This window comes from Sinocyclocheilus rhinocerous, unplaced genomic scaffold (assembly GCF_001515625.1).
Source record: "Sinocyclocheilus rhinocerous isolate Xijiao unplaced genomic scaffold, SAMN03320098_v1.1 scaffold615, whole genome shotgun sequence".
Lineage (NCBI taxonomy): Eukaryota > Metazoa > Chordata > Actinopteri > Cypriniformes > Cyprinidae > Sinocyclocheilus > Sinocyclocheilus rhinocerous.
In genome coordinates this window covers 1762522-1784195 of record NW_015631049.1, presented here as the reverse complement: position 1 = coordinate 1784195, position 21674 = coordinate 1762522, and the positions used below count along the sequence as shown (strand labels likewise).

Below are 21674 nucleotides of genomic sequence, written 5' to 3'. Positions count from 1 at the left end.
CGGGTAAAAAAAGCATTCCTGAAAAAATAAAAAAAAAAAAAAAAAAAATTTACAAACTAAATTTGAAAAAAACAAGTTAATGATGCTTGACTGTGTTGACTGACAGAAGCTGCCGTGGGCGGTTGCCAGATCCCATGTCCGAGTGAGTCTATATGATATTCTCATCCTTAGATATGACTTGATCCATTTAGATTGCCCATGTGCCTCCTCACAGTCTTATAGTACTACACAATTCAATTTCCCCTCACTCAACTATGCTGCCCATTCATCTCTTAAAACTGGACATAATTCACGGTTATAATCTTGTTTTTACATCATTTACTCATGGGGAAAGGGCATTTGTTTTGGTTCATCATATGATTCATCAGAGCCTAGTTCAGTTTGATGGCATTTCTCCTCAGTTAGTGGACACAGAGCCAAATGTAAACAAATGGCTAAGCTATAGATAGAATCAGAATTAAGAGTGAGTGGGAATCACTTCTGGCCACAATTGGCAGGTCTGTTTTGTTGTTCTGTTCATAAACTACCGTTCAAAACTTTGGGGTCAGTAAGAATTAAAAAAAAAATCTATTAATACTTTTATTCAGCAAGGAAGCATTACATTGATCAAATGTGACAGTAAAGACATGTATAATGTTATAGATTTCAATTTCAAATGAGTTCTGTTCTTATGAACTTTCTGTTCATCAAAGAATTTTGAAAAAACAGTATCATCGTTTCCTCAAAAATATTAAGCAGCACAACTGTTTTCAACATTGATAATAATAATAATAATAATAAGAAGAAATGTTTCCTGAGCAGCAAATCAGCATATGATGATTTCTGAAGGATCATGTGACTCTGAAGACGCTGAAAAAAAAATCCAGCTTCACAGGAATAAATTACATTGTAAAATATATTCAAATAGAAAACATTTTAAATTGTAATAGTATTTCACAATATGACTGTTTTTACTGTATTTTCTATCAACTAAATTCAGATTTATTAAGCATAAGAGACTTCTTTCAAAAATATTAAAGAATCATACCAACCCCAAAATTTTGAACAGAACTATATGCACAGAGAATTAATTTATGATTCAGGTATTAACTCAAACTAGATATTATTTTAATATCCTTTATATTAAACAACCATGAAGAAATTCCAGTAGATAAATGTGATGAAAATGAAGGTTTTATCTGTACCTGTAGCAGTTATTGTTGAAGGGATTGTAGCTGGACAGGGCAAGCAGAACACCAAAACCAGGCCCAAGAGAGAAGAAGATCTGCGCAGCTGCATCTACCCATACCTACAAAATATTAGCTACTATAAAGAAAAGTGTGGCTAGAGACAAACACATGAAAATGGATCAACAATTTGTGAGTAATATGGTTTGAATCATAATAATAATCTTTAAAATTCACTATATTTCAGTTCCAGTTTAGGAACTGAAATGGTTAGGAAATGCTGAAGACAATGACATCACAGAATACTGGGATTAAGAGGTGCTTGATCACATCTGAAGGATTTGTGTGAAGAGAAACGTGTGTATGCGCGTGTGCATGAACGTGTGTGTCAATGAGTATGAGGGCCTTTCATGATGGAAAAAAATTCTGAACCAATTACGCATCTCATTAGCCCCTAGTGCTTTATTTTTGCTTCTCTGCACGGTTATCTGCAGCGCTGCCTCACCTAGCAAACAGTACTGGGCTTATATAGTCACACGATTTAAAATATTAAAAAAAGATGCAGTTTACATATTGCCTTCACTGAACATTTATATACCTATGACAATATTCCTTTTTTTTATCTTTTTTTTTTTATTATTGACTTATTTCAAAATTTATGAAGAAATATGCCCTTTATGAAGTCCATATTTTTTCCCAAGTCAGTTCAGCTACTAGTGATTCACGAGTTTCCTGCCCAAATACCTCAGGTGCTTTTTATTACTGCATGAAATAAAAACACTTTCCCACATACATGCATTTTGCCATCAAAACGGCACAAATACATTTAAAGAGGTAACAAGATAAGTAAAGAATGTCAAGAAACAACACAATCTAATTGAACAATAAATCAATGCTAGACAAAGAGAAAAGACTGCGAGCCAGCCCGTAAGAGAAAAGCACTCACGCTGGTCTCCTGCAGTTTCTCCCATTTGGGATTGAGGTAGAACACCACTCCTTTCCACGCTCCTGGCAAAGTTGCACCACGGATCATAAGAATCAACAGCACCACGTACGGCAGGGTGGCAGTCACCCATACTACCTGAGAGAGACATGTGAGGATGAGAGGATGTGGAATGACTTTTCCTCAAACAATAAAACACGTTCCGTTTAATATTTTAGGACTCAGTAACCTTTCCTGAAGTCTTGACTCCTTTCCACAGGCTGAAGTAGACGATGGTGAAGATGAGGAAGAGGCAAAGCAGGAGCTGCCAGCGAATGTATCCCACATGCCCAAGCCCAGATGATTCATGGACTGCCAGTACATTCCTCCTGTTTTAAGAAGGATTTACAAATATGCAGTCGGAAACTGACCTGAACCACAAAGTATATGCATATAACACTTCAATGTACACAAGTTTACTGGACAAATAGGTTCTGAAGTATAAGAAAGAAATGTTGGCCCAATACAAAATATAAACACAATTCTCCACAAACTGAAAAGTTTTATCAGTCATTTTGCAGTTCTTTTGGCACTTAACTGAAAGATTAAATGTACTTCAAGCCGACATTATGTTCCTGTAGCTTAAGTTCCTTGAATGTAATTTGCTTTGCATATATATATATACAGTGGGTACGGAAAGTATTCAGACCCATGGTGTTCAACCTTTTCTACTGAGATTTGTAGTAGTCCATATTTGCAACAAATTCGTCTACAATGCTGTTTTTTCCCATTGTTATTTATTTTTGCTAAAACTAGCCCTCATTTTCTTTCTCTTCCCTGCTTCCCTCTCTCTTTCGCTGCCATATTTGCCCCCTTTCAGTGCAGCCACTTACATGCACTTACGTGTAAAACTCCTCGGCAGGTGAGCGTGAGTAGTTAGTCCAGGTCACGTTGTCTTTTCCGAAGTAGTTAGTGCAGTTTTCTGTGTTCCATTCATTATCACAGTTGGTCCAGGGCAGAGTGCTGCTGAAGGAGGAGTAGAAGTAGAACAGAGCCCAGGCGATGATGGTGTTATAGTAGAAGGACACATACAGTGCAATGATGCAGATGGCGAAACCAATACCTGACAGGGAAGGGGAAATGATGTCAGTGTTTTGTTAATGAAATCTCTCAGTCTGAGTGTCATTTTTCTCTTTCCATCTATCTCTGTGACTGTGTATTAGTCTCTTATTCTTTCATTTTAATATCCATCTAGACTTTTAACCTTTGCAAAGTTAGGACTTTAGAAACGAGAACATTTTTAGATCTTTAAAGCTAAAACATTACAATATTGTATATGAGACAGAATTAGATGACATGTTTCTTACCTTTGAAAATAGGGCAAATATGTTTCCATATGGATATGGCACCTGTTCTGTGGAACTGTCCCAGAGCTAACTCCATATAGAAAAGTGGCACCCCGCCAAATACAGCCATTAGGACATATGGAATAAGAAATGCACCTGAAGAACACAATTATAACAGATTAAAGCGCCTTTTTCACTATTAACTATTCACTATTATCTAGTTACTTATTAGCATGTATATTGCTAGGATATTGTCTTTTTATTAGTACTTGTAAAGCACATATTAATGTCTTATTCTGCATGACCATATTCTAGATCCCTTAACCTAACCCATACCTAACCTTAACTACTACAAAAACTACCTTACTTACTGTCAATAAGCCACAAATTAGGAGTATATTGAGGGAAAACTCGTAGTTAATAGTGAATGTGTTCCCTTATCTAAAGAGATACCAAATCTTCCATTAACTAAATATGTCTGTATGTTGTAAGTATTTCTGTATGTTAATAAAGCCTGTTACATTTCATTTCAAAGATTTCATAAACCAGTAGGCTACTTTAAAAAAAAAAAAAAAAGGTTTGAGATGAGATTTGCAGTCTGACACTTGTTGATCTCAGTATCTGCCCAGTTTAAATCATGAATAGCCTTTACATGATCGATGACTGCAGCTGGCCATGTCTGCTTCACAGGTGCACTGGTGCAGAAGTTTAAATAAACATAATTATAATAAGTATTATTTCATATAATACAAACCAAAAAATAATATAGTAAACACTGTAATATGAAAAGGTAAATAATCCCATGGCGGAAACAGGGAAAACCACGTGTGAAAAAGCCTGAAAAACTATTTTAAAAAAAGTTTTACTTCAGGTTTGTTACGTCAATATGTTTGTTTTTTAAAAACCACAAAAAAAAAAAAGGAGCTTTCAGGTAGCTTACGAAAGCATTAGTTGTTTTCACCTTTTATAAATAGGAAATTACGCACTGTAAAATTAATTTCATCATGGTGATGGATGGAAATCTTTGTTTCCATTCATTTCAATTTTCATAAAACGTATGTTATTTCAATTCGATGTTAATGTTTTCTTACGTTTCTAACGTTTTCTTTTAATTAACATTAATTGGTTGTGGTGTTTAATTTAATTAATTAACTTTAATTTTGCTTAAAAGTGTAAGCCACCAATTAAACCTAAATTTGACATTTTATTGAGCTGAAAAGGTTTAGTGTAAGATATTATCAGAAAACAGTTTCTGTTGCTTCTTCTGTAGTTAAGAGGTTTGTCAAACGTTTAAAATAAACACACAAAAAACACTTGTTAAAGTAAGACAGACAATACAAACGGAGTTTAAAAACTCTCACCGCCGCCGTTTTGATAACAGATATAAGGAAATCTCCAAACATTTCCGAGGTCTACAGCAAACCCAATGACTGATAAAAGAAAATCCATTTTTTTGCTCCATTTATCGCGGGATTCTGTCTGAATGATGACGGGCACCGGGTTGCTGTTGTACCCGGCGTTGTTTGGAGGACCCGGGGCGCAGAGGTTCCCGTGAACCATCACTTGCTCTTGGTGGGGCATCTTCGCTGGTCCCGGTGACTTGGCAAACTGCAGAAGTACTTATAAACTGCTTACGAAGTGCCTTTTGTGAGTTTTGTGAGTAAAAAGTAGTAAGAATATTTTTTTCGATTATGCTCGATGTGCGGTCAAAAGAGGCTGCGCGGGGGACCGCAGCATGCTGCTGTGGTTGATTTCCCTGCTGGTTGGAGTAAAAGCTTGAGGATTAACCAAGAGTCCCCCACCTGAGCGCGAGAGCTTTGAACGAATGAGATTACACGCGGGAGATGCGCGCGGCACCATCACTCACCCCTGACATCCCGCGAGCCCACCGCTATCGTTCAAATGGACTTCTCCAAGAGCGCGCTTGAGTCCTCAAGAAATATTGCTCTATTTGTCAACGTAATAATGACACATTTTTTTGAAGACGAGGCAAGAAAAGCATGGTCAGTGCTTGAGTATTAAAATTAAAATCGCTTCAGAAATACCATTTAGGTTTTAAAAATGAATTCAATAAATTTAATCTGATTTCCCCCGCTTGAGAAAAAAAAAACATAGCTGGTTCAGTCTGGTTACTGACTGGTCTAAACTGGTTACTAGCTGGTCTAAAACTGGTTCAAGCTGATAGAACATGTTGGACCCGCAACAAACCATGTACTGGTCATATAAAAGGGTCAAGATGATCGTGACAGATGGTCAGCCAGATTTTTACCATTTTAGGCCAGCTAATGACCACCTCAAATCAGCTAGAAACCATTATCACGCACTGTGACTATATACAAATATCAACCCACTAAAACAAATTTTGACTTAAACATTTAGGCAAACTCACGGTGATGTTTAAGTTATAAACTGCAGTGATGAGTTCACTGTGTTTTTTTCTAGCACTTTGAATTTAATTGTTGTTGAAGAAAAAGTATGAAAACTCATCAAGTAGAACTGAATGAAATTGTGACAAGTTAAACAAAGATGGGAAGTGTATTGATTTTTATTGAATCTGTCATCATTTGCTTACAAAAACAAACTGTCACAAAAATAAAATCTTTTGTGGCATATAGCAAGATAACAACATAAAAAACAGATCTAGATAAAAAAAAACAGACTGAGTCATTTATGTGCAGGGTGAATTAGAAATGAATATTTCAGAAATAAGTCATCTTAATATAGCAGGAAATATATAGAATTTGTTTAGGGGGAAAATTTCCAGTTTACGGTAAAAATCTATATTTTTAATCCAATACGTGTGGTGCTTGGTGATTTTCAATATTAGGTGTCTGACAAGCATAAAATGTGCTAAAATGTAAAATACTCTAATTTCATTTTTTTTTTTGTTGAAACCAGATTGGCGATATGTTTTTGTTTACTCAAGTTTTTTTATTGTCTTGACCTGTATCCTACACCTTGCATTAGGCCATTGTATTGGATGAAGAATGGATTGTGAGGTTTCAGGCCCATGCTATTTTGACAGCAGAGCAGTGTGAATAACATTTTGAGTTTCCCTGGCTTCCTGAGCAGGCAGATGTAATAGTATTTACTGGAGATCCAGGAGAGTGTATCTGCTCTGTGGTCTAACTGTCCTCATTAGGTAAACCTAATAAAAAGAGTTTGAAATCAAATCCACCGCTTTAAGCACTGGCTAATCGAAAAAGTCCTAACTAGATATAGAGACTGCAGTAATCGTGTAGGTCACTGGCCAGAGCGTGCAGCAAATAAAGTTAGACTCATAAAATGGAAGCCCTTCGTGAGGTCTGGATCATACGCCCAAGTGAAAGAGAAGATAACTCGAGTCCATTAATATAGAATCACGTTAAGAGAGGTACATTCATTGCTACTCGTTCTGATATTAATATATATGTTGAAATATACAGCAATTAATTGCAGCTTCATAAATTATAACTGCAGGACATAATTAATACCTACTTGAAATGTAGTAGTGCATTATTGTGTTCATTGTATAGGTACATACAATGGAATGGTAGTTCGCCATTCCTCTCAATTCACCTCCATAACACAGTCATGCTGCAAATATGGTGGAATCACTTGATTTAAGAATTTTAGACTTGCATTAGAAAATAAATCATGTCATATACAGTATGTATATTCACAGTATTATATATTATGCACATATACTAAGAAACACACCACACGTGGCTCTCTTAAATACTTGATTCTGATTGGTCAGATTACAAATGGCCTCATTCGCTTTTACATTAAAAATAAGGTGGAGACATAGAAAAAGATCACATGTTGTACAACACAGCTGGCTTCAGGAGTATGAACTATCTACAGTCACACATTAATATTTTTATGTTTATATAATTTAAATTTACTTTAAGACAGCATTGCCACCTAATATAAAAGCAACAATTAACTACAGCTTAGTTCTAGAATAATCCTTACAGGAACTAGTTTGAAAGCATTTCCTGTTATCTTCGACAATTAAATTTCTTGCATTTTTCAACTTGTCGTTGGAAAAAGGACCCTGCAATCCTGAAACAAAATCCTCCAATGACTTTATTTTCAGCATTGCTCTGCTATAGTATTATCTGTCACTGCCCAGATCACACTGCACGCCTTGCAAAATTTTTCAGCCAAAGTATTTATGCATTGGCCAAGTAGGTCTTGGCTTAGTGATATAATAGATAAATATGACTTATAAACAGAATTTATAATTTGAGTCTTTTTTGGGTCGTGTTCAAAACGTAACAATACCTGAAAGCTGCATTCTACACGAGTAATGGATTACATGATTGAAGCTGCTTTGGATAAAAAGTATCTGCTAAAAGGCAACTAACCGCATTAGACCGGTGTAATAGGAAGAAGTAATTTTGGTACTGTGCATGGGCTTTTACAGTGCAAACTACATCGCTGATAGCTAAAATAAACCAGAACCTTTAGGCTGGCTTGCCAATTTGCTCAGATTTATTCATAGCCAATATTCAAGCACTTACTCAAATAATGAAGTCATGTTTTATGTATGAATTGATCTCTTTCCGTTGTATTAGTGCTACATCAAAGCAGTGATATAAAGCATTATAAGGATCATCAGAACCTGAGCTGACCCTGATCCAGAGTTCTTACATCAAGCTTGATTCCTGCCAAGTATAAGCTGACATATATTAACACATGCTTTGATGTTGAATGTGACATAACATTCAACCTTTTGTAGGTTCCAGGGAGCTGATGTGAAAACAGTTTAGATTTTCTCCTGTGATTACTGGGGGTAAAGTGTAAGAACAGGGAACTGGCGTCAGATCAGGTTAAAAGGGTAGCTGAGTCCCGAAGCGCAATAGACCCCCTATGTTGAAGCCTAGGCAAGTTGCTGGGTGCTGCTGTCAGGGGGAGTTTATGTGTGCGGTTAAAAGAACATCAGGCTGACAGGGACTCCCCCAACATGCCTGGCTGCCCATCAGTGAATGTCTATTCAGATCACACAGGGCTGTAAGCAGAGCACTGCTGAACGGCAGACTGACAGCTGCTTTATTGTGTGAATACAAGTCCAGAACCAGCTGTTGCTTGTTGCAGCATGTTATATATTAGATCATGTCTTTTGCCCTGTAATCTTCCTGCATGACAAACATCACAGATTTTTACTTTTGATACAAATGGAATGCACTGGCATTTTATTCATGACCATCACCCTTTCCATCATCATCATCATATCATATAAATAAAAATTATTTTTTTCTGACTTCCCCCTAACTTTTGAATGGTAGTCCATCACAGTTTTCACAAAAATATGAAGCATAATATGATAAACAATAATTCATGATTCAGCTTTGTCTTCACAGGAATAAATTACATTTTAGAATGGTTTGGGGCATTCAGGATCATCCTCAATTGGACAAACATTTTTTTTTATTTTTATGTATCTTAAAAAGTTTTATTTTATGGGATTGAATAAGGATTATGTTATAATTGCATTTGAACAATTTAAGTAATGTAATTGTAATTTAAATTTCTAATTTATTAATTTAATAGTCTGTGTTCTCATTTAAATAACTAGGTAAATATGTGTGTGTTTGTATGTGTGTGTGTGTGTGTGTTTCATTTAATTCGTAATCTTCACCTACACTAATACTGTGTATTGTGTTGTACACTGAGTATTGTATATTGTGTTGTATTAGAATTATTTGAATACCATATGTATATATTGTACATTGTATTTAATGTAACTAATTCCTAATTCCTTATAGCTAACTTGGCCAGTAAAGCTCATTTCTGATTTTGGTTGTAAAAAAGTCTGCTATGTTAATTATAAACATGCTAATGCAGTGCCTTTCATGGCTTTTGTGCACTATACATTTACAACCAGAAATACTCATAATGTACATAATGTACATTATGTACAATAGTACATTACAAGCCTATATTTCATTGATTACTTAAAAGAGAATGGTTACTGATAATTGTCTTTGATGGCACTATTTTCCTAATAATCTCTGCTCAAAGCAAATGATGATTCACCTGATGAGGTAACAAGACTCTCTCTCAGTGATTAACCGAGCAAGCGATTGTGAGATGCTAAGTCATTTTGTAAATATTACTCTTACAAAAAAAAACAAAAAAACATTAAAGTACTATCCTCCCACTGCTTTAAGCCCTCTGTGAGAGAGTAATCCATTCTTAGCACACTTACACACACAGAAGTTGCTGATAAATCTATATTCAAAAGAGCACAACTCTTTCATCTGCATTTTGTGCATCGCCCTATGGGGGATTATTCACAACCACCTCTGACATAACATGACTCAGTATTTTCAGAAAATAAGACTGACTCCATAATGTGACATAGCAGCATATACTTCAAAATGAATGTATTAGAACTGTCATTGATTTTATTCTGAATTTATTTGTGTTTGGATACAGTACCATATCATCTTAAAGAACCTTTTTATATAAATTAGACCCTTTTATAAATAACAGTTTTCCTACCTATCATACTGTTGTTGTTTTTTTCTTTCTTTATTTTTTTTACAGAACATGTAAGTGTGACCAGCTCAGTTCTGTTGAGGATACTTCTATCCTCTTCTACACATGTAACTGACAGAGAAATGTAACTTATTTTAGGCATAAACATGCAGCCACAAAATCACTTCACTTTTTCCTTGTAATATTAGGAAGGGCTCACATACTGTGACTGTCCATTCACAATGGCTACTTTTGACCTTCATAAACATATTTGCTTTTACTTAAACAAATGGAAGAGAAACACTGTAACTCTAAACTCAATAGTGTCTTCCAGACATTACCCAGACAGATGATGTCACACACTACAACCTCATCATCTGCCGAGAGAAACTGACACTCAATTACACCAAAACACACTAGATGTAAAGACATTTCACTGGAACTTGGCCTTCATGTCTATTTTGTGTTTTATTTCTTTATGTATTTATTCATGTTCAGTCTCAATTATCGTTTATGTATTCAACTAATACATAAATGATCATCATTATTTATGTAATCCAGCTAATGTTGTTAGAGCATGGCTATTTTTCTCTACAATTTTCCATGTCAATATATATATATATATATATATATAATTAAATAAAAGTACCTAATTGACACGTCTTGCTGTCTGTCAGCAATGTAACATAGTTTAATGTAAAATCCTGATAGTGATTTTATAAAACCAGGCAGATAGAGGAGTTAAAAAAAAAACATATTGATAAATAATATAAAAAAATCAAATTATAAAAATCAAATATTATTTAAATGGTTCTTTATAACACCATGAAGGTTCTATATAGCGCTTTCAATGCAAAGTTCTTTATGGAACATTATTAAAAAGGGTTCTATAATCTGGTACTGTTTGCAACCATTTCTCTTAAGAGTGTATATATAATGCAAACTCATTTTTATGAAAATTATTATTAATTAACTAAATTACGTAAAACAATTGTCAGGCTCATCTGTTAATGCTTTTTTATTCTTGGGATCTGGAGTAGGATAGCGTGATATAGATCTTCATCAACCAACTGAGAAGCTGCTCAGCGTTACTGGAAAAAGCAATTTCCTGATAAACTTCTTTTGTTTCGGAAAGGTGAATGTATACTGTCTGGCATAGTAGACATATAACTATGGTTTATTATTGTGTATTTCAGAATTGTTGACGTAAGTGATGTGCCATTTCTCTTTTACAGCTTCAGGTTGCCAGCTGTCAGTTTCTGTGATCTGGTTAGTTCACTCACTTGGAAAATACATGTGTTGTCTATACACAAAGCCAAATAATTGTAGCACTGTCATTTAGAATTCTACACCATGCTGATGTAATTGATTGCCATCTTTCTGAAGAAATCAGTAAAATACTGTAAAAAGCCATTTTAACCTCCAAAATATTGTCCTTGTTAAAACAGGGTCCATGTCAGAGCTTTGGTGCAGTGCACACGTCCAGAACAAAAAATACTGGGGACCCAGAATCAAATCTGACCTGGGTCGCATCCTGATGGATCCTTTGTCCCCTTTCTCACCACTACTTTCCACTTTTCTATAAAATAAAGGCACTAAATAAATAAATGAATAATGGAGTCCATTTTGCCTAAATAAGATCATGATGTGTCATTTTTATCAGAAGGGTTTTATTATAAGATATAAGAGTTATATAAGAGATATGAGTTATGATATGTATGATAGCTCTTCTCTGCCAATTGCATTTGTCAATGCAGACAATGCAATTATGTTTTCAATTGGAGACTGTGTAGGCCCCTGGAGAAGGAAATACACACTACTGGCAGAAAAATGTAGCCTGTTAGAATCATGCGATCTGTGGGCTGTCAAGTGAGGTGTCTCCCAGAGCCATTTCAACTGAATGGTGTCTCCATTCAGACTTGGATGTTAATGGGGGTCCTATAAAGCTTCACTGAACAAACCTGAAATAATTTTAATGATACTGCATCAAAGCATCTAGCAGGGGCGTAGATTAGGCGGGGGACGCGGGGGACGTGTCCCCCCCACTTTTAATATCATGTAAATTCGTCCCCCGCACTTTTTCGGGCAAGTGTGTTCGCATATAGGTTTTCAAGAGCCGGTGTGAATAAATATAGATTTAAATTCAAAGAGACAGGATAGTCTGTGCATGATCTGATGTTTTATTCGCACCCAGAATTAAGGCGAGATGAACATCACGGAGCGCTAAACACTCTGTGCAGTGTGTGTTTCATTCATACTCGTAGCCGGAGGGAGCTCTCCCGCAGAAAGTCAGAAGCAGAAAGAGGAAATCCCTAATATAGACAAAAGCTTCCAGCTATCGCTGTATGAAAACAGTTGTGAGAAAGTTGTCTTGTCTGAATCAGGAGAGAGATATGTGCAGATCAAGCACTGTTTACAAGCAAAACCAGTCCAAAACAGTTCTAAACAAACATGTCGGTGGATTTTGAAGTGAGAGGAGAACAGGAGATGGCCTTTTTCACTGGAGGAAGCATTATTATGGATTATGGATATTTTGGCCAGAAGCAATGGATTAAGTTAAAAAGCTTTAATTATGTATTGGTTTATTACAAAAACGCAGCTTTTAACTTCACAAGACTTTGATGGACTTGAGTCATGTGGATTACTTGTGGATTTTTATGATGTTTTTATCAGGTGTTTGGACTCTCATTCTGACGGCACCCATTCAATGCACAAGATCTATTGGTTAGCAAGTGATGTAATGCTAAATTCTCCAAATCTGTTCTGAAGAAGAAACAAACCCATCTACATCTTGGATGGCTTGAGGGTGAGTAAATTGTCAACAAATTTGCATTTTTATGTGGATGGTTACTTCAATGGAGCTCTGAGCATCACAATCTTTTGTGTAGAGATGTTAATGAATTTAATACTGATTTATTAATTTTTTCATGAATTAAAATGTTTTTGCCTGTCAATTCTGCTCTTCCAGTTCATAAGTCATGGGCCCTGGGCTGGACACTAGATTTGCATGGTGGTGGATTTGCCTGGCCTCCTGTCCACCAAAATCGACCGCATCTCCTCTCGCCAGCTCAATCTACATGACAGCTTTCCCCTTTAGGTCTGCCCTCACCTGTCTGATCATCATCACGGAGTCATCCAACCTTTTTGATATATAATATCAGCCTGTGGTTCCGCAGCAGCATGATATTCCTTCTTGCTTTTTCTGGAATCTTTCAGTGTTTTGTCATGGGAAGTAATCTGTTTTATCTTTTATTTTATATCTTTCTACATAGTTGAGTACTAAATATTTTGAATGCTGATTTTCCATCTAGATTTTGTGATTACTGTTCCTTATATTTTTCAGCAGTTTGTACTGTTTTGAGGCAGACATACTGTGTTACATCTGCTCTCCAATTGGTGTTTTAAAGTCACCACCTAGTGGGCACTGCCATGTGTTGCAAATTCTTTTTTTCTTTCTTTTTTTTTTGTTCTTTGTGTTAAACAACTTCAATTTAAATTCCTCTAAAATACATCATGGATGTTTTGTACTGCATGAAATACTTCTTTTACAGGATCAAATAATACCATTTGTGACATTTCTCAAAGTAAATCTATAAGTTTGCTCAATTCTAAATCATGCCATTGCAAAAATAGAATTATGGTAACATGTAAACTGTGCTTTTTATTTTAACAACAACAACAAACCACCAGTAAAATGCAATGTTATTCATTTGAGACTAAAATGCATATGTTCTTTAGATCAGTAAAAATGTTCAGTACAGTCTAAAATGTCAAAATTACATGCTATTATATAGACTATGGTTAGATACTTCTACAATATGTGGCAGTAATGATTCACACTTTTCATCTCTTACTGTGAACAGCTGTGCACATTAATTGATATGCTTTTTTCTTTTCTTCTCATTACAAGATTTTCAAAGTGTTAATTAGAATATCGACTCTCTGTGTTCATCCCTAGTGGGGGAGATACCATCTGGTTTGTACAGTCTGTTTAAGCATGTGTGCACTCTGATATTGCTTTATTTACCAGCTAATTCAACAAATCCCTACCTAAGCAATCATGTCAACTTCTCTCTCTGCTGTTCAAATCTATTCGGTAACACTTTACACTAAGGTTTCATTTGTTAACATAAGTTATTAGTTCAAATGAATTTCACCAACTGCTAAGTGTAAGTGTAGATTCACTCACCTCTTAACTGACATATTCATTTCATATTGGCCAAGAATTAACACTGAGATTCTTGTTAGCCTATACAACATATAGAAGCTGGGGAAAGGTATCTGTTTACTGCTGTTAAAATGGTTTCCATCTCAGACAATGTTATGCAATGGAGCAAAGTTGGAAAAAAAAGGTGGGGTTTCCCTCAAAAAGCCCACACAATCAGCATAAGTGCTGTCATGCACAAGAGCCTTGAATTAATTAATTACAGATTCAATGACTCATGTGTTTGAATAATGACCAATAGCAGACCTGTTGGTATCAAGTGGCTGTTTTTTTTAAACTGCAGGCAAGGCTGTAACCAAGGCCCAGAATATACATAATCAGATACTGTTTGCTCATTTCTGATTCAGTTCCCTCTCCTACTAACTAGCCCTTTGCACCATGAGTCATTCAGCATGACCTTTTCTACCAAAACTAGCATATGACTGAATGCATTTACCATGAACCCTTGACTACAATATAAAATATTCTATATGCTAGGCTATATATGCCGTTTAAATGTGGTTAATTTGTCCTATATGTTTTTAAATTCATGACTGAATTCTTTCTTTCTTCAATTGTTTCTTTAAATAAACAACCAATATTATCTTTAGCTGAGTCCGCTGTTTCTATAGAGCTTAAAACCATCATTTAAAGCAACTGTATGTATGTTTCACATTGAAATGTTCTTAAGCCGATTATGTTTAATAAGCCGAAAACGCACTTGGTCATGTAAACGCGGTAACCCGTTTTCTTTTATCGGAGTAAGGTCATAAACGGCGTAAGCATAAACCGGCCATAAACAGCTAGTTTTTTGCCTCTTACTTTGATTTCGCACGGCATGTAAACGCTAACCCGCTTTCTGTCGGCTTATTGAAGTGCGCATGTGTGATACGTAACAGGAACGCGTCGTTAGTGCAGATTTAAGCGCATCTAGACCGAGCAGACGTCTTGCCGTAAAGAAAGAAGGAAATATATCACAAACGCAGACTTTTTCATGACTCCGAAAATGATAAAAATGTGTTCTGAAGTGGTTCAATGTGTACTGAAGTGGTTCAGTCACAATGCTGCGTTTATAACTGCATGAGAGTATAATATATGAGCTGTAAGTTTCCCGACATGTTGCAAGCTTAATTTAACATCACAACTGACAAATGTATGGAATACTCGGAGTCAGATATGCAAATGATTATATTTGGACGTCACTACAGGGAAATAACCTGATTTATTAATGAAGTCATGTAAACGCAGCTTACTTGCGTTGTCAGGTTACTGATGTGCATGTAAACGGGGAAAACTGGTTATTTTAATAAGCTGATACTGCTTACTGGTGTGCATGTAAACGTGCTCACTGACTTCCAATAAGGCGAATGGCTTCTGTTTCTTTCCCACGCTCCCCTTCAAACGTCTGAGTGGGAGAAGGCCCTACTGTATGTGAGCGGGTGGATTTCACTCACTTAACTGTAGGGGGCTCCAAAGTCACAGGACTACACAAAACTACATTCAGTTGTTTGTAAATTATCTATCTTTTAGATAACACAGGGCGATACATTTAGTTAATGCAAGCACATTTGGTGTCACTTTCCACCTCAATCTCCATTGTTTTATATTACAGTCTCTATACCCTACATTTGTATTCAAAAGTCCAGAGCTCTCAAGTAAGCACCAAAATTAGCATGAAGCCCTTTTGAATTAGGTTCCCATAAAAAGTGATGTTTGTACACCATCATCTCTATTTTTATTTTTTTACTCTGCACCATGTATTGGTTGTCTTGATAAAATGCAATTATATGAAAGTCATACTTCAACAATGAGGTGGCATTTCCCCCAGAGAGACGATGAAGATCACAGTTTTCTCAGACTTTAGGACGTCACTACAGGGAAATAACCTGATTTATTAATGAAGTCATGTAAACGCAGCTTACTTGCGTTGTCAGGTTACTGATGTGCATGTAAACGGGGAAAACTGGTTATTTTAATAAGCTGATACTGCTTACTGGTGTGCATGTAAACGTGCTCACTGACTTCCAATAAGGCGAATGGCTTCTGTTTCTTTCCCACGCTCCCCTTCAAACGTCTGAGTGGGAGAAGGCCCTACTGTATGTGAGCGGGTGGATTTCACTCACTTAACTGTAGGGGGCTCCAAAGTCACAGGACTACACAAAACTACATTCAGTTGTTTGTAAATTATCTATCTTTTAGATAACACAGGGCGATACATTTAGTTAATGCAAGCACATTTGGTGTCACTTTCCACCTCAATCTCCATTGTTTTATATTACGGTCTCTATACCCTACAGTTGTATTCAAAAGTCCAGAGCTCTCAATTAAGCACCATTTTGAATTAGGTTCCCATAAAAAGTGATGTTTGTACACCATCATCTCTATATTTTTTTTTTTACTCTGCACCATGTATTGGTTGTCTTGATAAAATGCAATTATATGAAAGTCATACTTCAACAATGAGGTGGCATTTCCCCCAGAGAGACGATGAAGATCACAGTTTTCTCAGACTTTACTCAATTAGTACTGTTAATGGGGCCCTACATTGTTGCTTAGCAACACATGTAGCTGCTGAAGGTTTGAACCCGTAAGCTTGTTCCAAAAATGTTCTCTGACCCGTTTCTCAATTAAATTTCATTCCGAAGTGGGAACATAGTGTCTTTGTGCAGCAAAAGAGAGATAGAAAAAAGCAGACTTTTCTTTCATTTCATATGAAGGAACACTAGGGAGCAGGATGCACTTTCAATGTGGATTTAAATTGCAAACTCTCCTTTTATTTATTTATTTTTTCCAGCTGTATCTTTTGTGCAGCAGAGAGCAATGTCAATAGCACGCTGCTCTTGTCAATAATGTCACAAGAAAGGTATACGTGTATTCAGACTATTTTTGGCATATAAGTAGTAAAAAAAAAAAAATTGATAGGCTACTTTATGCTCTCCGTGCTTTTGTGTGCTGTTATTTTGTTGATAGCTACTCTTTGTTGAGTCGTTCTCAAATGATAGAATGCATCTGCAGGTTAGGTTTGAATTGATTATAGGTACATAATTCACTTAATCCAATGCTCCTCTTGTTTTCTGTGTTGTCGGTTCAGTGGGTGAGTGAGTAGTTCGAATCTTTCAGACTGCATCGCAAATTGATTCAGACATGTATAATTTACCCGTAAGGAAGGTTAATTGAAAAGAATCGATTCACAAGAGTGATTCATTCGTAAATCGGACGTCAATAGTTCTAAACGGCAGATAGAAAAGACATAAATATTATCAGGAAAAATATTTCTCAAGTCGGTATACGTTAATCTCCCTCATCAGACAAATGTTTATAAAAAAATGTTTTGGCGCACAGAAGAAGTTTTTGGAGTTTGTTCGACATACACTAGGCAGCACAGTTACCGCGGAGACTCGTTTTCCTAGAACAAAACAGCGACTGGTTCAATGAAGGGCGTATTCGTTCATCAGCTCCAACCAAAGAAATGCTCTTTCAAAAATGGTACTCAAATGCTATTTGCTAGTGCTGTAGTCAGCCACCAAAACAGTCACGTGCTTCAACCGGGAGAGACAGTGAACGAATGAATCGTCTAATTTTTGTTTAAAACACCGAATCGTTTACAAACGAAATACCACTACACCCGAGCAGCTGAGATGAATAGAAATTCTAACCTATAACTCACTCCAGGTAGAACTGCTTGATACACGGAGTTTGCCATCTCCACCGTTGTAGGAATCGCTCTGGCAGGTCACGTGATCTCGCTGCCAGTCAGGGAAATGTTGAACTGCTTTGGCTTCATCCAGTCGAGTGTTAAGCGTCAGTGGAGTGGAGAGCGAGAGAGCTGAATACCACAATCATGGCAACCACAACAGCAGGTGCGACAAATTCTGCTTTTATTTTTCGAAACACTTCTAAACAACAGTATCACACGTTTGACTTTGACTTTTTCATATTTAATAATTAGGCAAATTTCCTCTCTCTCTCTCTGTGTGTGTGTGTGTGTGTGTGTTTATATATATATATATATAATTTATTTCTTTCCTAGAAGCCGAAACCCGCCAGAGACTGCTGCGAAACGTGAAGAAGGAGGTAAGTGATGGTAAAAGCAAATAAAGCCAAGTGAACATAAGGCTGAAACGCCCTTTATAATGTGACTCATGTTTCAGACATGAGCGAGAGAGCTGAATACCACAATCATGGCAACCACAACAGCAGGTGCGACAAATTCTGCTTTTATTTTTCGAAACACTTCTAAACAACAGTATCACACGTTTGACTTTGACTTTTTCATATTTAATAATTAGGCTTCCTCTCTCTCTCTCTCTCTGTGTGTGTGTGTGTGTGTGTGTGTATATATATATATATATAATTTATTTCTTTCCTAGAAGCCGAAACCCGCCAGAGACTGCTGCGAAACGTGAAGAAGGAGGTAAGTGATGGTAAAAGCAAATAAAGCCAAGTGAACATAAGGCTGAAACGCCCTTTATAATGTGACTCATGTTTCAGACATGCCTACAAAATGTGTGGTGTAAATTAACCAAACACTGGAGCTAACATTTTACCTGAAAGAAATCTGCCAAAGCAAAATAAACCTTTTTATTCTGTTTAATTATTTTTTATAGTTACTGTATTGTGGTAAAATTATTGATCTCAGTCTACAGTAGCCTATATCTTGAATTATTTATTCGTTTTTACATATCTATTTTTTTCCTGAATATGCTACAGCAGTTTATCGTTTTTCCCCATCAAGCACCTGTCAGACTTAATATAATAGTCAGTACGACGTTTTAGAGACTATTTTATTCAAATGTGATGTTGTTACAGTCATAGATTTGCGGGTTTCTGTTAAATTATTATGTTTTATGCATCTTATTTTAAAATACATTTCTCTATGGATCCAAATGCATTTAATATACAGACAAACGTTCAGAAGTAGGCTACTACTTATTAAATATATTATCCACATCTACATTTAACGATCCATAAGCACTCTATTAGCACTTTCTATGTGTTACAACTGCAGTGATTTCTAGTCTTTAAAATATGTGTGCTTGTTCATAGATTTTCTTCTTTTGGACATGTAAAATACAGTTTATAAGGTTCACTGCCAGAGTTGCCAAGTCCGCTTATTTTACGCGACTTTGGGCTCCTTTTTTTTTTCTTTTTTTTTTGTTAAGTCGCGTTTAAAAATCAGGGGTTTAGAGCTTTTTTTTTAATTTTTTTAATATGGCTGCTTGTTAGGAAAACCTGACAAGCAACTTCGTTTCTTTATGTTTATGATGTTTTTTTCCCAATATATTGTTGACACTGTCTGCTTGCAACTAATAGCCAAGCCCCCTCCTCCCATTTATTGGAGTAAAATCTCGTTTAACGTGCAGACATGTGACGGTGTAATCCAAGGATGATGGTTAATACATGTAAATAGAAGAACAAGGCCACCAACAGAGATGGAGAGGAAACATGGGAGAAGGTGAACAGTGCGGGGGAGGAAAGGGACCTAATTCAATTTGTAAAATATTTTTATAATGCATTATCATTAAATCAATAAATAAACAAGCAGTAATACTAATAGTAGATACATATGGTTCGAGTTTATTTTATTATAAATATGTGGCTATAATAAAGCTCCCCCATAGTGCTCTTGTCTTATTCTCCTTTTCCATCTCCAAAACTATTCTGCTCGCAAGTGATCGGAGGATAGTGTGTGCCCTCCCGCTTTGTTTGATGATTTTTGTAAAATAACTTCTGTTTTTGCTCTTCAAACTCAGAGTGGTTGGTTTCAGTTTACTATGTTGCATGCTCATTTATTGATAATAAATAATGTTGATGATAATAAATAATATAATTAAATTGGGCTTGTTTTTGAAGCTGCGGTTGCTTATTTATCTTGTGAGAGTTGGCAACACTGTTCAGTGCATCTTTTGATTTATTTGTGGTATTGATTTAAGGCCAGTCCTATCTCTTTTTGCAGCACAAAATGCATTGTGTGGTCTTTGCCTTTCAGTCATTTAATCTGATTAATAGGATTCAATAATCCTTTTGGGTTAAGCAAGGCTGCTCTGTCTGTGTATTTGCACGAGTGTATGTTTAAGGATTTGCACAATGGATGAGGTTTGTATGAATTTGGGTGTAAATTTGTAGGCGATTTCCTCACAGCAGGCTTGCAGTATCTGTACTTGCCCAGTACTGATTTGATGATTTATGGTTTACTATTATGAGTTTTGATTGCAGACACTAATATTCTTATCTGTCCTGTGTGGCGATGATTCATCCAGACATGAGTGTATACAGTGGATTTTCTAGCGGTACTGTAGTAAATTATTGTTTTTAAATGTAAAACTTATAGCTTTTTGCCAAATGATCAATGCACCATCATTTATGGACCCCGTCTTGTTGTAGTCATGTGGTGCAATGTATAAATAATGAGAAATGATGCAACAATTAAAAAAAGTTACAAGAATGAACATGGGGGGGGAAGACTTGGTAAGATGGCCCTAGGGCATGATGATAGCACACAATCTCATCTCAACACTTCATTTTGTCATTTCATGTGAATATCAACATTTGTGAGATTAGTCAGTCGAAACAGTTTTGAGGTTAATTGATCTCGTTTTGTGTTTCTGGAAAATAGTGATCTATGACATTGTATTATGTTGAAAATCAACATTTTTGTGTCTATTTGTGAACACAACCACATTTTTAGATTTGTAGAGCAAAAATTATAGTTTTTATTTTGAAGTAAAAAAGATCAAATTAGACCCTTGGGAGTAAGACTTGGCACAGAAGGCTCCAAGTGCATGTTGTTACTGCATGTTGTTTTAAATTTACTGCTTATTGTAATTAATGGGGTTATTATTCACTATTTACATGAATTAGGAGAGCAATTACGAACATCTTTTTGCTTTTCATTAAAACTAGTGGTGCAACGGATCACAAAACTCACGGTTCGGATCATATTATGGATTTTGAGTCACGGACTGTATCATTTTTCGGATCAGCAAAGAAAAAAAATGACTGAAAGCTTAATATACACACACACACACAAAGAAAAACAAGTAGATAGAATATAAAAAATAGAAAGCTAGTGTAAATATAACACAATAGCGGCTGAGCGCACAGAAAGCAGTGTGCGAGTTAAAATTGCTTGAATGTGTAATTTGGCAAGACAAAACACGTGCAAATGATAAACTTTCCCTCTATGAAGGTTAAACTTAACAGTTAATCCGCGAATCACATGCGTGCCGATCCATGGGGCCTGGGGCCTCATGTATAAAACTTTACGTAGATTTCATCCAAAATGTGTGCGTACGCACAAAAGCTGGATTTTACGTACACAAGTTTTCAGATTTATAAAGCCTATAAATGCTTTTTGAGACATCACATTGCTATTCAAATGTATGCAATTCTGCCTATAAAGTAAACATATATTTTAGAATGTATATTTGAATGGAGATAGGCCTTATTTTTTTGCAGTGTAAATAACTGCCTGACTCACCGTGTCAATAACAAAAACATTTTGAAAATAAAACGTGCATATCATACAGTTTCCTTCAAATTCTATCTTTTAAATATGGTGTTTGTCA

At 35.9% G+C, this 21674-nt stretch overlaps 2 protein-coding genes and 3 long non-coding RNA genes across 5 annotated transcripts in view; 4 read left to right on the top strand and 1 right to left on the bottom strand.

Annotated features, from left to right (window-relative positions):
* The window catches only part of LOC107741231 (uncharacterized), a 10192-nt gene extending 7751 nt beyond the window's left edge, over positions 1-2441 (top strand). Inside the window, exon 3 of the long non-coding RNA XR_001640181.1 lies at positions 2369-2441. This is a non-coding gene — a long non-coding RNA (uncharacterized LOC107741231). The remainder of the gene's footprint in view (positions 1-2368) is intronic.
* The window catches only part of LOC107741230 (sodium-dependent serotonin transporter-like), a 9073-nt gene extending 4058 nt beyond the window's left edge, over positions 1-5015 (bottom strand). Inside the window, exons 1-6 of the mRNA XM_016553905.1 lie at positions 4796-5015; positions 3456-3590; positions 2992-3211; positions 2339-2477; positions 2113-2247; positions 1185-1288 (exon numbers count right to left, since the gene is read on the bottom strand). Coding sequence (XP_016409391.1) covers positions 1185-1288; positions 2113-2247; positions 2339-2477; positions 2992-3211; positions 3456-3590; positions 4796-5015 — 953 coding nt within the window. The remainder of the gene's footprint in view (positions 1-1184; positions 1289-2112; positions 2248-2338; positions 2478-2991; positions 3212-3455; positions 3591-4795) is intronic.
* Positions 5016-10981: 5966 nt separating this feature from the next.
* On the top strand, positions 10982-11489 carry LOC107741232 (uncharacterized). Its single transcript, XR_001640182.1, has 3 exons — positions 10982-11037; positions 11138-11171; positions 11351-11489. It is a non-coding gene; the product is annotated as an uncharacterized LOC107741232 (long non-coding RNA).
* Positions 11490-17640: 6151 nt separating this feature from the next.
* LOC107741276 (small G protein signaling modulator 1-like) overlaps positions 17641-21674 on the top strand; it is a 46107-nt gene continuing 42073 nt past the window's right edge. The window contains exons 1-2 of the mRNA XM_016553974.1: positions 17641-17966; positions 18137-18180. Of these exons, the coding sequence (XP_016409460.1) occupies positions 17948-17966; positions 18137-18180 (63 nt within the window). The 5' untranslated portion in view covers positions 17641-17947. The remainder of the gene's footprint in view (positions 17967-18136; positions 18181-21674) is intronic.
* On the top strand, positions 18272-19527 carry LOC107741233 (uncharacterized). Its single transcript, XR_001640183.1, has 3 exons — positions 18272-18306; positions 18477-18520; positions 19470-19527. It is a non-coding gene; the product is annotated as an uncharacterized LOC107741233 (long non-coding RNA).